The sequence below is a fragment of the Ischnura elegans genome, chromosome 10 (genome assembly GCF_921293095.1).
Source record: "Ischnura elegans chromosome 10, ioIscEleg1.1, whole genome shotgun sequence".
Classification (NCBI taxonomy): domain Eukaryota; kingdom Metazoa; phylum Arthropoda; class Insecta; order Odonata; family Coenagrionidae; genus Ischnura; species Ischnura elegans.
This window is the reverse complement of record NC_060255.1, coordinates 75,893,844-75,909,586: the sequence shown is the minus strand read 5'-3', so window position 1 is coordinate 75,909,586 and position 15,743 is coordinate 75,893,844. Positions and strand designations below refer to the sequence as shown.

The 15,743-nt window shown below is 39.0% G+C and overlaps 1 protein-coding gene across 1 annotated transcript; it reads right to left on the bottom strand.

Annotated features, from left to right (window-relative positions):
* Positions 1-14,399: 14,399 nt before the first annotated feature.
* Positions 14,400-15,365, bottom strand: LOC124166459 (translation initiation factor IF-2-like). Its single transcript, XM_046543990.1, has one exon. The coding sequence runs from the start codon at positions 15,363-15,365 to the stop codon at positions 14,400-14,402; it is 966 nt and encodes a 321-aa protein (XP_046399946.1).
* Between the last annotated feature and the right edge of the window lie 378 nt (positions 15,366-15,743).

Sequence of the window (15,743 nt, the reverse complement as noted above, 5' to 3'; positions counted from 1 at the left end):
GTTTGGATAGGTGAAGGTAGAGCTCACCTCAGACTAATTCAAAGGCATGGGGTACTACTCACTTAGAGGCTAACTTACAGGAGGCGTCAGAATATTTCCTCCGGGATTTGAACCCAGATCCCTTCAAAAAGTCAATAATCCTAATTACTATTATGCTATCCATATCTCTGGGGATTATATATCAAAGTGAAATTTTTTTCCTGAACAGTTAAGTAGATAAGAAGTAGACCCGTTAAGTGCGTCCCCTTATCGGCCGAATCCTAATTGTGTTGACAAATATGACAAAAATCCTCGCCAATTATTCATTTTTCCTCACGGGTATGCATATATGCGGGCCGAAAGTAGTCTTTTAATGTATGGTTCAGCTTTTGTTACTACGCTAACTACCCCAAATACCTAAGGAAGCTGCGCACTCATTTATAGCGTGCAAATCAACCCTTGGTTGTGATCCGTACTATGTCTCCAGATTCCACAGTACAACGCACATTCATATATTACGCACAGGACACCGACAAAAGATTGACCACATAAATTTGAATTCTCAGAGCCATTGAAATACGCAACGAATTTTTATGATACACATACGTAGACATTTTTATTCATGACGACCACTCAGCTGTTCAGCTCAGTGGCGCAGCGAGGGGGGGGGGGTTTGGAGGATAAAACTCCCTCCCCCAGAGCTCAGGCAATTTTAAAGTTTAATCAGTTTTATTTATGTGGATTAATATTACTCATAGAATAGTGTAAGGATTAATAAAATATCTCTCAGAAGGCCGTAAAACTCAGCATTTTTAATCATTTATCTTAATTTTTTTCTGACGGAGGGCCCTCGCACCTCCCGCTTACCCTGGCAGGTATGCCATACCCCCAGACACCCCAGTATTAGTTGCGCCTGAAACCCCCCCTAGCCTTAATTCCTGGCTGCGCCCCTGGTTCAGCTTATGTACAACGCGCATAAAATAACCTCGTGAGCTTTAAACAACCATGCATAACGCGCGCGTTATACTTGAGAATTCAAATTACTACAGTTCTCTCGTTTATATTTACTTCGAGTGGAAAACAGAACTCACGACCTCATGATTCACGGGAAAAGACTTCGATTCCACGCGGACAATATAGCAATCTATACGCCAGGAACCTCAAATTCTCACCACCAGTTTTTCAAACTAAAAAAATAATTTAACAATGTGCCCTGGTAGGGCAGAGGATAACTACCTAATCATGCGATTACTTCCGCCCGTAGCAAAGTGAGTCAGGCGCCGTCAAACATTCCAAGCACCCACTCACCTGTTCAAGCTGCAACAGCGCTTCCAAACGAGCTATTACGCAACATCTCGTTCCCCTTGTGATTGCGAAATCCATGTCACCACGCGCACACTCCAAGAGGATACGCTGAGCAGCCAGAAAAACAGGGGAATCGGCATACTGACAGACTGACTGATCTATACAAATGTTTCGGGTGAACTAGACGTGACACGACAAAAAGTTATGGGATTGACCCCCTCTAGTATCGTCTGTAACCCTAGAAATAATTTTCTTAATACTCAAATACTACAGCGTTTGGATATAATTGCGTAAGCACTCTGTCAGTCAATTAGAGGAAAATGATTCATGATTTTTTCTGCTCGTGTAACGTCACGATAATGCCTAGATGAAACAGCTTTCATTGAATGAGAATGCATTGATGTATTAAAGAAAAATAATATTATGCTTTTTTTACGTCCCAACGTTTTTCATTTTGGTCGCAGTGATTGTAATAAAGTATGGCACAATTTGAGTAACAATACTAATCGAGACTCAGATATGGACAGAGAAATTTATTTTCTTCTTTAAAGTCGGCGAGAAAAAACGTTGTTTTTAAATTTTTTTAATCTGTAATATTATTTTTTTCTTTCCATTTTTAAGTAATTTAAATCTATCAAGAATACAATGAAATAGTTTTAATTGAATCACTACACGCAATTTGATTTTACATTATGAATAAAATTTTCAGACATTTCCTAAAATGATGTAATACGTTATTTTTCTTTTCTTCTCCCTTTCTCTCTCTTCCCTTACATCTCTGTCACTCAACTAAGTTATAATTTATTGTTATGAATTTAAAAAGACAAGGTATTTCACTTTATTGATTTTTAAGTTTAAGTTTTTCAAATTCAATTTTTTTATAAATTTTTTTCTGAAAAATGCGCTTATATGTTGTACAACATTCAACATGTCACACAAAAAATTTCGCTTAAATGTGATTGCCGCGCCACCGGTGGCAAAATGTAGGATTAATTTTCCATACAAAATTAATTTTGAAAATATTTTTTGAAATCCAGCCAGAACCATGACAGAAAGCATAAAAATAAGCATTGTCATCAAGATCTTAGCTATATACAAAGTTTCAATGCTCTAGCTAGTCGTCAAGTGTGTCAAAATAGAGTTATAAATTTCCGAAGTAACAAACTGACAGACTGACACGAAAGTAGGTTAAGAAAAACCTTGTAAAATGACCGTTATACACTGGCTCAAGGATTTTATTCCGTCAAAAATAGCCCTAATACAACAATCCAACTCTGAACCGCGTTCTTCATTGTGTACCTCACTGCGGCAGTCTCACTATAAATAGCATATAAATATTAAAAAAATAATCAATGCATGAAAAGATGTTCACATCTCAATTCTAACGGTTTTTCAGCACTTGGCGCTCTGATTGTCAGCACGCAGCCATTTATCGTGTAAATTAAGAAGGCGATTTTTGATTTTTAAAATTTTGTTAGCTACCGTAACAAAAGGTGGCCTGGAGATACTCTTGGGGATGATGTTCAATAAGTGAGGGACGTTTTACATTACATGTTATAATGATTAGCGTCTAACGTTACTACGTAAATTCATAAAGAAAAAATTCGATTGACCATTATTAATTCTGGAACATATCGGAGACACACGTTGGTGTCACTTGATTCAAAATTACATTCTCTTAGAATCATGCGCTGTATTGTATCAAGTTGTACTCCACTCCAAGCTTAGCATGACAAATGGCACAATTTATTTATTTATTAAATTATTCAAACACAGCCAAAATGGCCTTTGTATTGAACACAAAAACATAAAATCTTGAGTTTTAACAAATACAAACTATAGAAAAATTATTTTAGGATATAAAAAAGAAAAAAATGGAATCAGTAGATGGCTTTTCGAGGCTGCCTCTTGAATAATCTTATGGGCATTGAAAGATCCAGGGAAGGGTGAGTAATCGAAATGGTATTGAAGGAGGTAGGGATTCTGTAAAAAAAATGTTCTCTGAGAGGGAGAATGATGGAATTTAGGCTGGTGTAGTAGGTGGTTATTACGAAAGGAGCGGGTGGGAATGTGGAGTGAAAAGAAAGGCAGCATAACTGAGGATCAGAACTTGCCCTTTCAGGCATTGTAAATGAAGGAAATATCATGGAAATTCCTACGGAAGGATAGTGGGACCAATGATATGGTAGACATTACTTCAGCGAGCGAGAAGAGTTTCGGAGTTGAGGAACACGGTGTCGGACTACTGAAATAAAGAAATTTACTGTGCGTTCAAGAATTTTAAGGTTGGAGGGGCTGGCAGTGGAGTAAATAACGGAGCAGTACTCGAGGATTGGGAGAACGCAACCGGTGAAAATAGCTCTCATGGCGATTGGATTGGTAACAGAAGTGAGTCGATAAAGAACTCCCACGACATGGCCTTGGATTTCATTTTGTTGAGGTGAGGAAGAAAATAATTAATTAACTTCCACAGTTATATGGATATCATCAGTACCTTTATGAAGACGTGGGTGAAAAAGCCAAGGATCTGTTACTAAAATTTCTCATAGGTAAGTTACATTTTCATATATATGCTAGATGTACAACCACGAGCAAATATTTATCAGCCGAAGATGAAAATCTGTAACCCATCCTCCAATTCCCCAGCCCTGAATGTGCTCCAGAAATGTAAAGGCTAACAAGTTCCGCACGTGACCGTTTACCTCCATATCCCCGAAATCTCAGATTTCCTTATTGAACGAGACCCAGGATCTGATAATATTGACAATCTGTCAGTAAATAAGGAAACTTTTCACCACAAACACACCAATTGAAATACCTACTTTCCACAGGCTCACATCAGAGACGCATTTCATTTGCGATCGCACTGGAAATTCTACGAACATCAAGCAAATATTTATGCATCATTGGCTCCACTAATAATAGTCAAACCTAAATTTATTATCAAGAATTCCTCTCAAACGTGAGCCTATTCTACCTATTTCTATTGAGTATTAAAACCAACGTGCTATTTATAACCAGATGGTAAAACGTGACGTAAAACATAGGGATTGGATTCGCGTATTCCTTAACTTTGATAATATAATATGGAATACAAACACGGATGGACACTTGTAAAACTTGAAGGAATACCAGTCGGACATTTAGATCTTCCTTCCAAATCATTTAAGTAATTTAGGCAATTTAGATATTAAATTATATTACATGAGAAAATTTAACCAACAAACAGATTGCATAAAGCAATATTCTATCGCATATATCTCAAAGAAAAAGACAATTACTCAATAACTTCTTTGTTATCTATTATTCACTTATTACTGAAATCGGTAAAAATAAGTAATTTTAGACAACCTAGATGGTCCTTAATAGCTCAAATTGACCACAGCCAGTTTACTTGAGATCACACAGAGCAAACAATAAAATCCGAATATTTTATATATAAAAGAAATCCGGTGGGAATCCATGGGATTTATTTTAAAATTTTTACCTCGGCCTTAAATATTCTAGCCGAAGTACAGCCACTATAACTCATAGATCAAATTTAAGTCCCAGCGGTAAATAAAAATGTAAAAACCAAACGCTGGCACGGCTAACAATGCAAATATTAGTCTCAAAGGTGGAATTTACGTCTAAAAATGTGTAATGATTGCAAAAATAATATGAGCTGGGGACACGATGCTTCTTTGAGGAAATGCAGACGACATTTTTTCATCTAATTATTCATATCGTATCATGTGTAAAGAAATACATACTGATTGAATATAGCAAAATATTTTACTTGACGATAGACCAAAGGGATTTGTTTGGAGAACTTAACAACTGACTAGCGAAGAGGAAGGTCACAACAATGGTGGCCTAAAGGAATAATAATAACTCCCGACTACCTCGTCGGGAGTTATTATTATTCGTTCACTGGAAGCTAACATCGCAATTCACTAGAAGAATTCGGTAGATGGAAAGGAAACGTCAGCTTAAACAAGAGAAAATATCTTCTCAGTTCTCCATTCCCTCGCGGGTAAGAACAAACGCAAAATTTGCCACCCACTTTTTATGAGTTGGTGACGCCATGAGAGTACATGTACTTGTTCACGGAAAACGATTAACTGAGGGGAGGAATCACTGGTAAGAGTGCAAAAAGCAACGATCCACCCATGGCCTAAGTGCAAGTTTAAGGATTAGGTGAAAAGTGAATGCTCGGTTGGCATGAGTTTGTGTCGTCATCAACTTATCTGCGAAAGGGTTGAAGTTGACGATCATTCACCACGAACAGCACGAGATATAGGCGTCGTATCAAAAAGTGGACAAATACGGGTCCATATATATATTCAAACTACTACAATAGAATGTAAGAGAAAGTTGGAGAAGTAGTCCTTTGGGATTGTACCGCGAGGCACTTGCAACTATGCACCTACTTGATAGTAGTTCCGGTAAGGAGGTAACTGTCCGTTCTTTACTTTATACACTTTGCAACGGCGAGCCCAGACATATGGTTCCTTGGCACTTTCCATGAATATTTTCCACTCAGGATACAGGAAAGCCCCACTTCACATTGATGTCACGTCCAAATCGTTTCAACAGATCACTAAAGGTATTCTTGTGTATGATTGAACTTACGAATTACAATGGCTCCCATCTCAGGTACAACCCATGATAGCTTCACTTGACAAATATCACTCAGCCAATCAAAAGTCCTTTTTTGCCGCGTAAACGGTCACTCATGCATAATGGCTAGCCCAAAATTGGCCACACGTACAATCTAGCTGCCTGAGTGTGAAATTAAGGCACAATTACGATTTTGGCACAAGACAATGAATTGAACAATTCAATAATAGAAAGATTACTGGGGAAAAATATAGGCATAGGAGAAAAAAGAGTTGATAGAAGAACGCTGGAATGAAAGGAAGTGGACGCAATGACGGCTTTCCCACAACTGAGGAAGAAGCTAGACTTCCTGGCCAATTTCCTCCGTTAAACTCATCGAACGGAAATGATTGTAGGCTTATTTTTGATTCTACGATAACGCCCAGTTACAACGAAAAAAAAAGAGTTCTGCCATAATGCTGTACGTTGAAATGGGATTTACTTTTGCAAGCATGTGGTTCCAAACTCTACCCTGGATGTGATGATAAAACATTGACATACATTAACATTAATAATTGATAACAATTGGGAACGCCGATGAATTTATCAGATATGATGCAGGAGAAATGACCTGCCTTTTTGTATTACTCGATTTTTGTTCTTCATCCATTCACTCAATTCTCAATCAAGGAGGTTATACCCATGAGTTCGTAGATTCTAGAGATAATAATGCGATCCCAAGCCAATGAGTCCATTGACGATTTTATTTATTGCCCTTCTCCTATCATGGTACACATTAACAGCTGTTTATGCGTATCCTTCTAGTCACTGATATGCATTTAAGAAATATTTTCGCTTCTGAGCATAATTAACACGAAGAGTAATTGAGATACTCCCATGACGAGAGTAAATGAGATAATTATTTTGGTGTTCAATACGAAAGAACTTTTAATTTACGATTTAACAATAAATTATGTCAATACAAGAGGGTATTTATGGAAGTTTGATAGAAATCATTTCAAAAAGGCTGTAGAAAGACACTATGGAATAGAATCCGAAAAAAATGTCCAATAAACTCTGACGCACCAAACCGTGATAGCGATGAGATCTCAGGTATCACAGACCAAATTATTATGAGAATTCGCATGGGCATTCCCATTCATGGTGAAAAATCGGTAATAGGGTGGTTTCCTTTTATTTTATTATTGCCTAAATCGAAAGATTATTACTCCTGGAGTACGTATTTCACGTTTTCAGATTTTTAAATGACGATATCTATTATTCGCGATTAAATGAAAAGTGAAAAATTTCAAGCGCGCGAAAACGCGACGGCTAAGTATGAATGATGGGAAAAGCCCGTGTGACGTCGTTCTGGTTCCCGCTGCCGCAAGTGAGGTGACCTTGGGGCGCGGCTTTGAGCGCTGATACGACACCGGATGCTAGCAGGTAGCAGAGTACCATGCTAATTGGTAGCGCTTGGTTTAAATAAGAATTATTATTACCTTATCAAACGAGGAAAACTTTCCGACCTTAGCCAGTTTGAATAGGTGATTATTAAGACATGTTTCCCTGAGCTCTGTGCCTCATGCATGCATTGGTAACCTCAGACGATGTAAAACTCCTATCTACTCGTATAGAAACTAGGTCCCGGTGACGTCACGTGGAGTGGCATCACAGGGGTGCCAATCTGGCCTTTTTCAAATGAGGATAAAATTGACCATTGCCATTCGTCTAAACCGGTATTTCTAAAACCAATTAATTTGTATATTATGAATACACTAATGGTGGGTAACGAATTGCAATCAATGCCTTTCGTTTTCTATGATGAAGGAAACTACCCTATTCATAATATTCTTAAGGAGTAAGATTGCTTTATTTTAGCTAAAAGTTCTTAGTCCGGCCAATAAAAGAAAATATAAACGAAAGGAAAGTTCAATCATAGTCATTTCCGAAGAGCCAAGGGCATCGACAGTGGGGGATCTGATAGAACCTGCAACACACCCTATTCAACCACAGAGTTGATGCCAATGAGATTTCAGGCACCAAAATTTTTAATTTGCTCGAACCAAATTAGGTCCTCCCTTAAATATTGAGCACTGAATTGTTTCTTTAGGGTTAAAGGCGCAAGACTGTTTAATTTAAGCTGAAAATTGTAGCTTGTGGCAATAAAAGAATATAAAAATAAAATAGTAATTCAATAATAGCCATTTCAGACCGGCTAACAAAACAATTTCCGACATTAAACTATAGTAAACTGCCGGGACGGTATAAAAATAAAATGTTACCCTATTTCCTCTCCGAAATATAGAGATTTCTAAGTAACAAAGATGAATTATGCGTTCAAAAATGCTTAATGATACCAAGATAATATGAACCGTGGACGCTTTGCTTCAATGTGCAATTTAAACTAACATTAGTACTTATAATTTTGCATATAAGAGGTCAAATACTTTAAGAGATTTACACTGATTAAGCAAAACAAGACATTTCACCTGATGATAGGCCGAACGTATTTGTTAGAAAAGTAAACAATTGACTTCCGAAGTCACGGCAATTCCGGCCTCTAAGAATAATAATAACTCCAGCCTACTTTATGAGGTCATTCACTCATAGCTGAAATCGCAATTCATCAGATACATTCGGTAAATGGTAAGGAAACGTCAGGTAAAAACCGAAGCAAATATCTGGTTTTACCTGACATTTCCTTCCCATTCTCCCATGCTCTACGGAGTAAAAAGAAACCCTTACCTATGTTCATTTAGGTCACCCTTCCAATACATTTAAGTTCACTAACTTGTGGCTCCGAGAGGCAATTTTAATTCATGGAAAAAAATACGCACAATTGTCAAACTATTTTTTATGAGTTGGTGAGGTCATAAGAGTTCATTTACTCGTTCAGAGAGATTGAAAACGATAACGAACCACTCAGCAGAGTGATAATGATGAATCTCATGTACGCGAGGTTCTTACGCAAGTTCAATTAGTACATAAGAAATGGATACACGGTTGGCATGATTTCGTGATGTCAACTTATCTGCGAAAGGGTTAAAGTCAATTCCCGCCAACTTTAAGAGGTCGTTACCTCAGAGCTAAAATCGCAATGTATTGAAAAAATTTGGAGATTGTAGACACCAAACATCTGACTTTCATTAAATAACTGAGATTCTCCATTAAGAGGTGAACATTAGTTAATTCTTTCAATTCCGAAGGGGCAAGAATACTCCATTTAAGCTCCAGCGATCAATTTCTGCCAATCAGAGAGGGTATCTAAATGGAAAGGAAATCTAATAAGTCATTTTGAATAGGGCAAGGCCGGAGACGATGGTTAGAAGATCAGAAAAAAAAAATAGCCTTCAGTCAGTGGCCCGGTAATTTTTTCAGGCCTCCCTCTTTCTCTCGCCTTTTCGAGGTCGACACTCTTCAACAAAAGGAATCAATCACTTTGATAAGGCGTCTGAGGCAAGTGCCTATCTCCCTCGCTCACTCCCCTCTACAGGCTTTCCCCGCAGTTAAGGCCGCGAGAGGGGCAAGAAGTGGAAAAGCCAACCATCGTCCGACGTCGCAAAATTGAGGGTTCGCTTCCGAAAAAAAAGAGAGCATTATGGGAAGGGTGGTGAAAGGGGATTGGATGGAAAGGAGTTGAGGGTTGGGGTGGGGGGAACAAAAAGGGTTCGGTCCGACGCTAAAAAGGATCGATGTACATCAACAACCTGTGGAGTCGCCAGTTAAATGGCGGGATTTATGGGCGCTCATAGGTTGTTAGCGACGTCGACAATATGGGGGATGGGGTACACGGGGTTGAACCCAAAGGGTTTCGGTTGGTTCGAATCAGAGACGCCGAGAATCCAAATCCCTAAACCTCAAAACGAGGATGATATATATTATTCCACGCACGCAAATCAAAAAAAATTCGTCGTCAACAGATGCTGAGACGAAGACGACCCTACTATAGCTTTTAAAAAAATGGTTGCTAGAGCCAAATATAAAATAAATCTTCTTCTTTTTAATGAAATACCTGTTGCTCTAAGCTCAAAGCTATTCGCAGGGTAAACTTCCAAGCACACTTCTCTAACCTTCTTCTGATGCGTTTTCTTCCACCCTTACCACGTAACAATACAAAGAATCCATTTCAATATATATAGATACGCAGCGCAGCTAGATAATCTATGGATTCTTAGTTTTTGCTGAATCACAGATATTATAACTATAAATACTAGACTATGTATTTGTCTGTTTCAGTTTTTTGTATTTTTGCAAAAGTTTTAAAATCCAATCGTTTTAAGTAAACAAGACATGGTCAGAAAGGCTATTAACGACGTCCACAATATAAGGGAAAAAGGAACACAAGGTTGAACTCATTGTGTTCAGTTGAATTGTACCAGAGACGCCAAGAATCCAAATACTTACTAAGAGGCGAGGAAACGCATTCAAGCACGAACGCAAATTAAAAACATTTAATAATGAAAAGACGTTGAGACCGAAAAGACTCAAGGATCGCTCAAAAAATGGTGAAAATAGTGAAAAATTACTAATGACCTCCTTCTTCAGATGAAATGTCTGTTACTGTAAGGTCAAAGATCTACGCAGGACTCAAATATCGCTAAAAACAGTTTTTAAAGTGAAATAAGAAAAGAACTTTCCACATAAGAATTACCTGTTACCTTAAGATCAAAGACATACGCACGGTAAACTTCTAAGAATACTTCTCTACCTTTGATACGATTTTCTCTTGTTATCGCCGCCCAAAACCAGTATTTGCTTTCAATAAAGCAAGATAATTTACGTATAGAGTTTGCTGAAGTACAGATTTTACAACTGTTAATTCTATACCCTGACTTTGAATATTTGGTTTGGTTATTTTGCACAAGTTTTAAAATCCAATCACTTCAATTCCAGATAAGGCCAGAAAGAATGGCTGTTGGTGACGTCCACAATAAAGGGGAGAGGAACACAAAGTTGAACTCAGAGGGTTCGTTTGAAAAAAAAAAAACAGAGACGCCTAACATCAAAATCCCTAAACCTCGTGACGTGGAGAAAAATTGAAGCCACGTGTGCAAATCAGAAACATTTCATCATTAAAAGCTGTTAAGACCAAAGAGACTCAAGTACCCGTCAGAAAAATGGTTTAGAGCTATAAATAAAAACATTTTTCTTCAGAGGAAATACCTATTGCTGTAATCTCAAAAATTTTTGCAGGGAAAATTTTCAATTACACTTTTCTTTCTTAGATACTATTTTCTCTACTATTACCACGCCTCAAAACCAACATTTGTGATCAACACAACAAGATAATTTACGCTGACTGACATAGTTTTTGCTGAGGTATATACATAACAACTATTAATTCTAAGCCCAGACTTTGAATATTTAAGTCTTTGGTTTATTTGTACAAGTTTTTAAATCCAATCACTCCCATTAAACGAAACATGGGCAGAAGGAATGGTGACATCCACAATATGGGGGAGGGGAAACTCGAGTTTGAACCCACGAACATTACAATAGAGGTTCCTGATGTTCGCCTCTAAATGTGTTGTCAGCCAATGCGCATTTAAATGAGTTTACAAAACTTGCCACTCGTGTCACTGACGGACAAATTGATCCGAGTTTCCGGGGCAATAAGGAATAATTAGGTATATTAGTAGAAAATTAATACACTTGATTAAGTGATCTATTTGATTCATTACTTTTCAATGCTATTCCTCGCAAAAACATACATTGTACCGCTAATTATTGGAATGAAGTGAATCGCCTTGCACTCATCACAGCGCCTACATTTTTGAAAGCCGATTAAAATGCGACCGAAGTGACAGCAGAAATCAGCCTTCTTTGTGATGGAATTGGGCCGTAGTATATTGTTGGGAATATGCAGTCCCCTTGGTTGAACCCATGGGGTTTGGTTGAATCGAATCAGAAACGCCAAGTGTTCAAATCCCTAAACCTCGAGACGAGGAGAAACATTTAACACTATAAGGGCCGGGGTTCCTAGTAGGGCAAGGAAGGACCATTAGGAGGCCATAGGGGGTTCCTAAAGGGCCATTACTCATCATTTTGAGGAGCAAAAATTATTATTTTTAATTCATGTGATAATTAATTGATAACATATTTAAATGTAATCTTTTCCTTTACTTATCATATAACAGAGTACTTTTTCGGAATTATTTCACAATAAAAAATTGAAAATGAACACTGGTCACTTCGCATCAGCTTCCTTTACCCCGGCCTACCACACGGCATTCGGTATAGCAGATATGTTTATCACCTTTATTAAAAATGTAATAAGGAATGTGAAATGCATAAATGTGCCAACTAAAACACATAAATGGTCAGACTTAATAAAGTGTGGTGATCTCAGACGGAATATAGTGCAGTGTAGCAGAATAAGGCACACGTTGTTGTAACAAACAAATGAGAAACGCTTATCCCGTCATTTTGACGGACGTTGGTCCTTTAAGTAATATAGGCGGTAAAACTCTATTATGATGAGAAAAAATAAATTATATTTTAAGAGAACACGTAATATAAATATGAGTCAGAAAAATGAAATCGATAGAAAATAATTCTGGGGAATATGAATAAGTAAGTATAAGTTACCCAGCAGAATTACCGGTCTGATCCTTCTAGTGTTAAGTCACGTACGCAAAAATATTTTATCATAAAAAACTATTGTCACCAAAAAGGCTCAATTATCGCTTGGAAAATGGTTGATTCAGTGGAAAATGTAAAAAAAACCTCTTTCATAGGAAAAAACTGTTGTTGTAGGCTCAAAGATTTACGCAGAACAAACTTTCAAGAAAACTTCTCCATACATACCTTAGATGCGATTTTCTCCGTTCTTACCGCGTATCAAAACCAATACTCCTTTCGTTTATGCTAGATAATCTGCGGGTACATAGTTTTTGCTGAAGCCAATGTATTACAACGATTAATTCAAGTGCGATTTTTTCAGTCTTTGTTCTTTTGTACAAGTTTTACAATCCAATGACTCCTATCAAACGAAACATGGCCAGAGGGATCTCCGTTATAGTACACTTTGTGAATAGTCCCTTTTCACAAAGTGCACTTTAACGGCGCGTATTTCCCACTAACCGTTTAACAATATATTTCATGCTTGAAAAATAAATATTTTTGCTTTGAATTGGCTTAGGTTTTGCTTAAAAAAATTAGCGGATTCGGCGAATCAGAAGTAGCAATAAATTATTTTTTAAATCATGACAAAAAATCGTGAATATTTTACAGGACTACAAGGTTTTCAATTAGAGGGATGGATGTTCCTCTTAGCACAAACATATTTAATAATTTATCGATAACAAACGTAGGAAAGTTTGTATCACGGACGTGCCTGATAATATAATATCAATCTGTCGAGTGGCAAGTTGTCCTTTTTATTCTTATTTATGTATTTTGAATGACCGATTAACTTTTATCGCCTTACTTAAATCGATATGCAGAGACGTGAACCACTCAAAATGGCAGGATTTATCGAGTTTTCCATCAGGTAGCACTGGCATTTTTACATTTTTTGGACTGATTTAAAGCTAATTTGATTAAACGTATACTGCTGACGTGCAAATCCTAAGGATAATTAATAGAGATGAAGGAAGCATAGATCAAGTGGGAATGCATGCATGTATTTCAGTTTCCGAAATATTATAAAAACCACTTTTAATAATCATAGCCTTTGCTTCTATTTCAGTTGAACGAATGAAATTTCAAATGCAACTACCGCCGTTTTCATTCCCCTTGAAGAGGATGACTCACTCGTAACGTGACTTTTTTTTGTTTTTAGAGAATAAGGAGTTGAGACTTTGAGAAGAACGTTTGATATTTTGCAATAAGTTAATACGGCTCCAATTAACACAACTTTGAATTGTGATAGTTCTCTTCTCTTATTTAAGTCTTTTCGATGCGTTTTCAATAAAGATGACTATGAAAATCAACGTTCCTAGAATCAGTCTAAGATCTTACAAAAATGATGTCATGACTGATAAAATACCAGATATTGATATACCGCTCATTGATCTGGGTCAAGTTACGCCGTAATGAGTTACTGTGAAAAAAAATTTGGAAGCCAAAACCTTGGTGTTGTTCATCATTACTTTGAGAAGAACGTTTTTCTAGTTATCAATAAACTAATGTGGCGTGGCTCAAATGAACACAAATTTGAGTTTGATAATGTTAAAATGGAAAAGGAGTTTAACCAAGTTCTGGCATTTTATTCTTTCCGAAGCGATATCAAGAAAGATGAGATATGAAGTGAAACACTTTGCACTCTCCACATAAAAATTTATTAACCTAGAGTCGACATGTTTCGCTGCACTGCAGCATTATCAAGACTCAATGAGTCTAGCAGGGCAGCGAAACATGTCGACTCTAGTTTGATAAATTTTTATGAGGAAAGTGCAAAGTGTTTACTACATATCTCATAATGGTTCTCCCCTAAGTATCTGCCTCACCCATCCAATTCGAGAAAGATGAGCATGAATACCAGTGTCACTGTCGACCGGTGGGTAACCCGAAAAACCTTTTATAGCAGTTTAAGAGTAATCCGAGGAGACCCTAATTCGTTTACCACTCACAATTTTCCTCGCGGGGTGATCGAGGAAGGCGTCTTGGTGCTCCTTGATCAGTCTAGACAACCGCTGCGTCCTCTCGTAAGTGGACAGGGCCTTCCTCTGCGGCCTCTGGGGCCCTGCATCCCCCTCCAGCAGGTACTCGCGCACCTTCTTGAGATGGGGCGGGGAGGCGGGGGGCGGCGAGGTGGTCTGCCTCCGCGGGGGCAGTGCGTCCACCGTGTCCCTCGCCTCCTCCGCCATCGCCTCGTCCTCTTGAAGCTCTCTAAGGGCCGCCGCCAACTCATTAGGACACGCCCCTTCCCCCACCGCGGCCCTGTTGGGCGACTGCCCTTTACGTGGGGTCCTCGGCGTCACCGTAGCCAGCGGAACGGCCTCCGCTATGCTCTCTGTAGCGCTCCGCACGCTCCACACGCTGCCGTACTGTTTCAGGTTCATCAGGTCACCTATGGATCCACCCCTCATCTCGTCCCCGGCGAAGAGCCTCCGTCCCCGGCCTATGCCCCCGGAACCTCCGCCAACACCGGTCATGCCCCCGCGCCGACCGGTGGCGGGGCTCTGTGGGGCGGTGTCGCATCCCCTCTGCTTCAGCCGTCCCCCGCCACCTCCGGGGTAGCCGCCACCTTCCCGCGGAGGCATCAGGGAAGGTGGGCCCGAGTCGCAGTCCGAGATTTCCTCCAAAGGCCCCGCTTGCTGTTGCTGCAGAGTGGTGAGGTCCGATAAGGATGAGCCCCGGCGAAGTCTAAGTCGTGGGCAGGCCAGGTTGGGGTGCGTTAAAGGACTAGGCTGGGAAGAGCCGGGGGATGTCATTTCGGGGCTTTCGGGCTGTTTGGGTGAGGTAGCAGCCGGTGACTTTGCGGGGAAGAGGCTCGCTTTTAGCGGGAAGAGCAGCGCTAACTGCGTCGTCCGCTCGGACGCTCCCTCGTCCATCTTGACAGGCTTGAATATTCGGGGATCCAGCTCTGACCTAGTATGACCTTCAAACTGGGCTCACAATTAATTTTCTGCGGCGAAGTCCCAATTAAGTTACCCTCCAACGTCTCAGGGTGCTTTCAATTCCATTTTAGGTGCCTTGAAGATGTGGAGATCCAGCTCTGAAGATATCCTTCCGTTTTTTTCACTCCAAACGAGTTCAAGCGCTGTCTTCTTGCACGCCAGATGAGTTTTGTAGCACTAATATATCCATTTTACGGTGGTAGGTGATTAGCACTTTTAAAAAATATAAAAGCGATAATCTTAACGTGATCCTTAGAATTAACATTGCCATATTCCACCCTAATAGGATTTCAATTGCCAATTCTAAAAGGG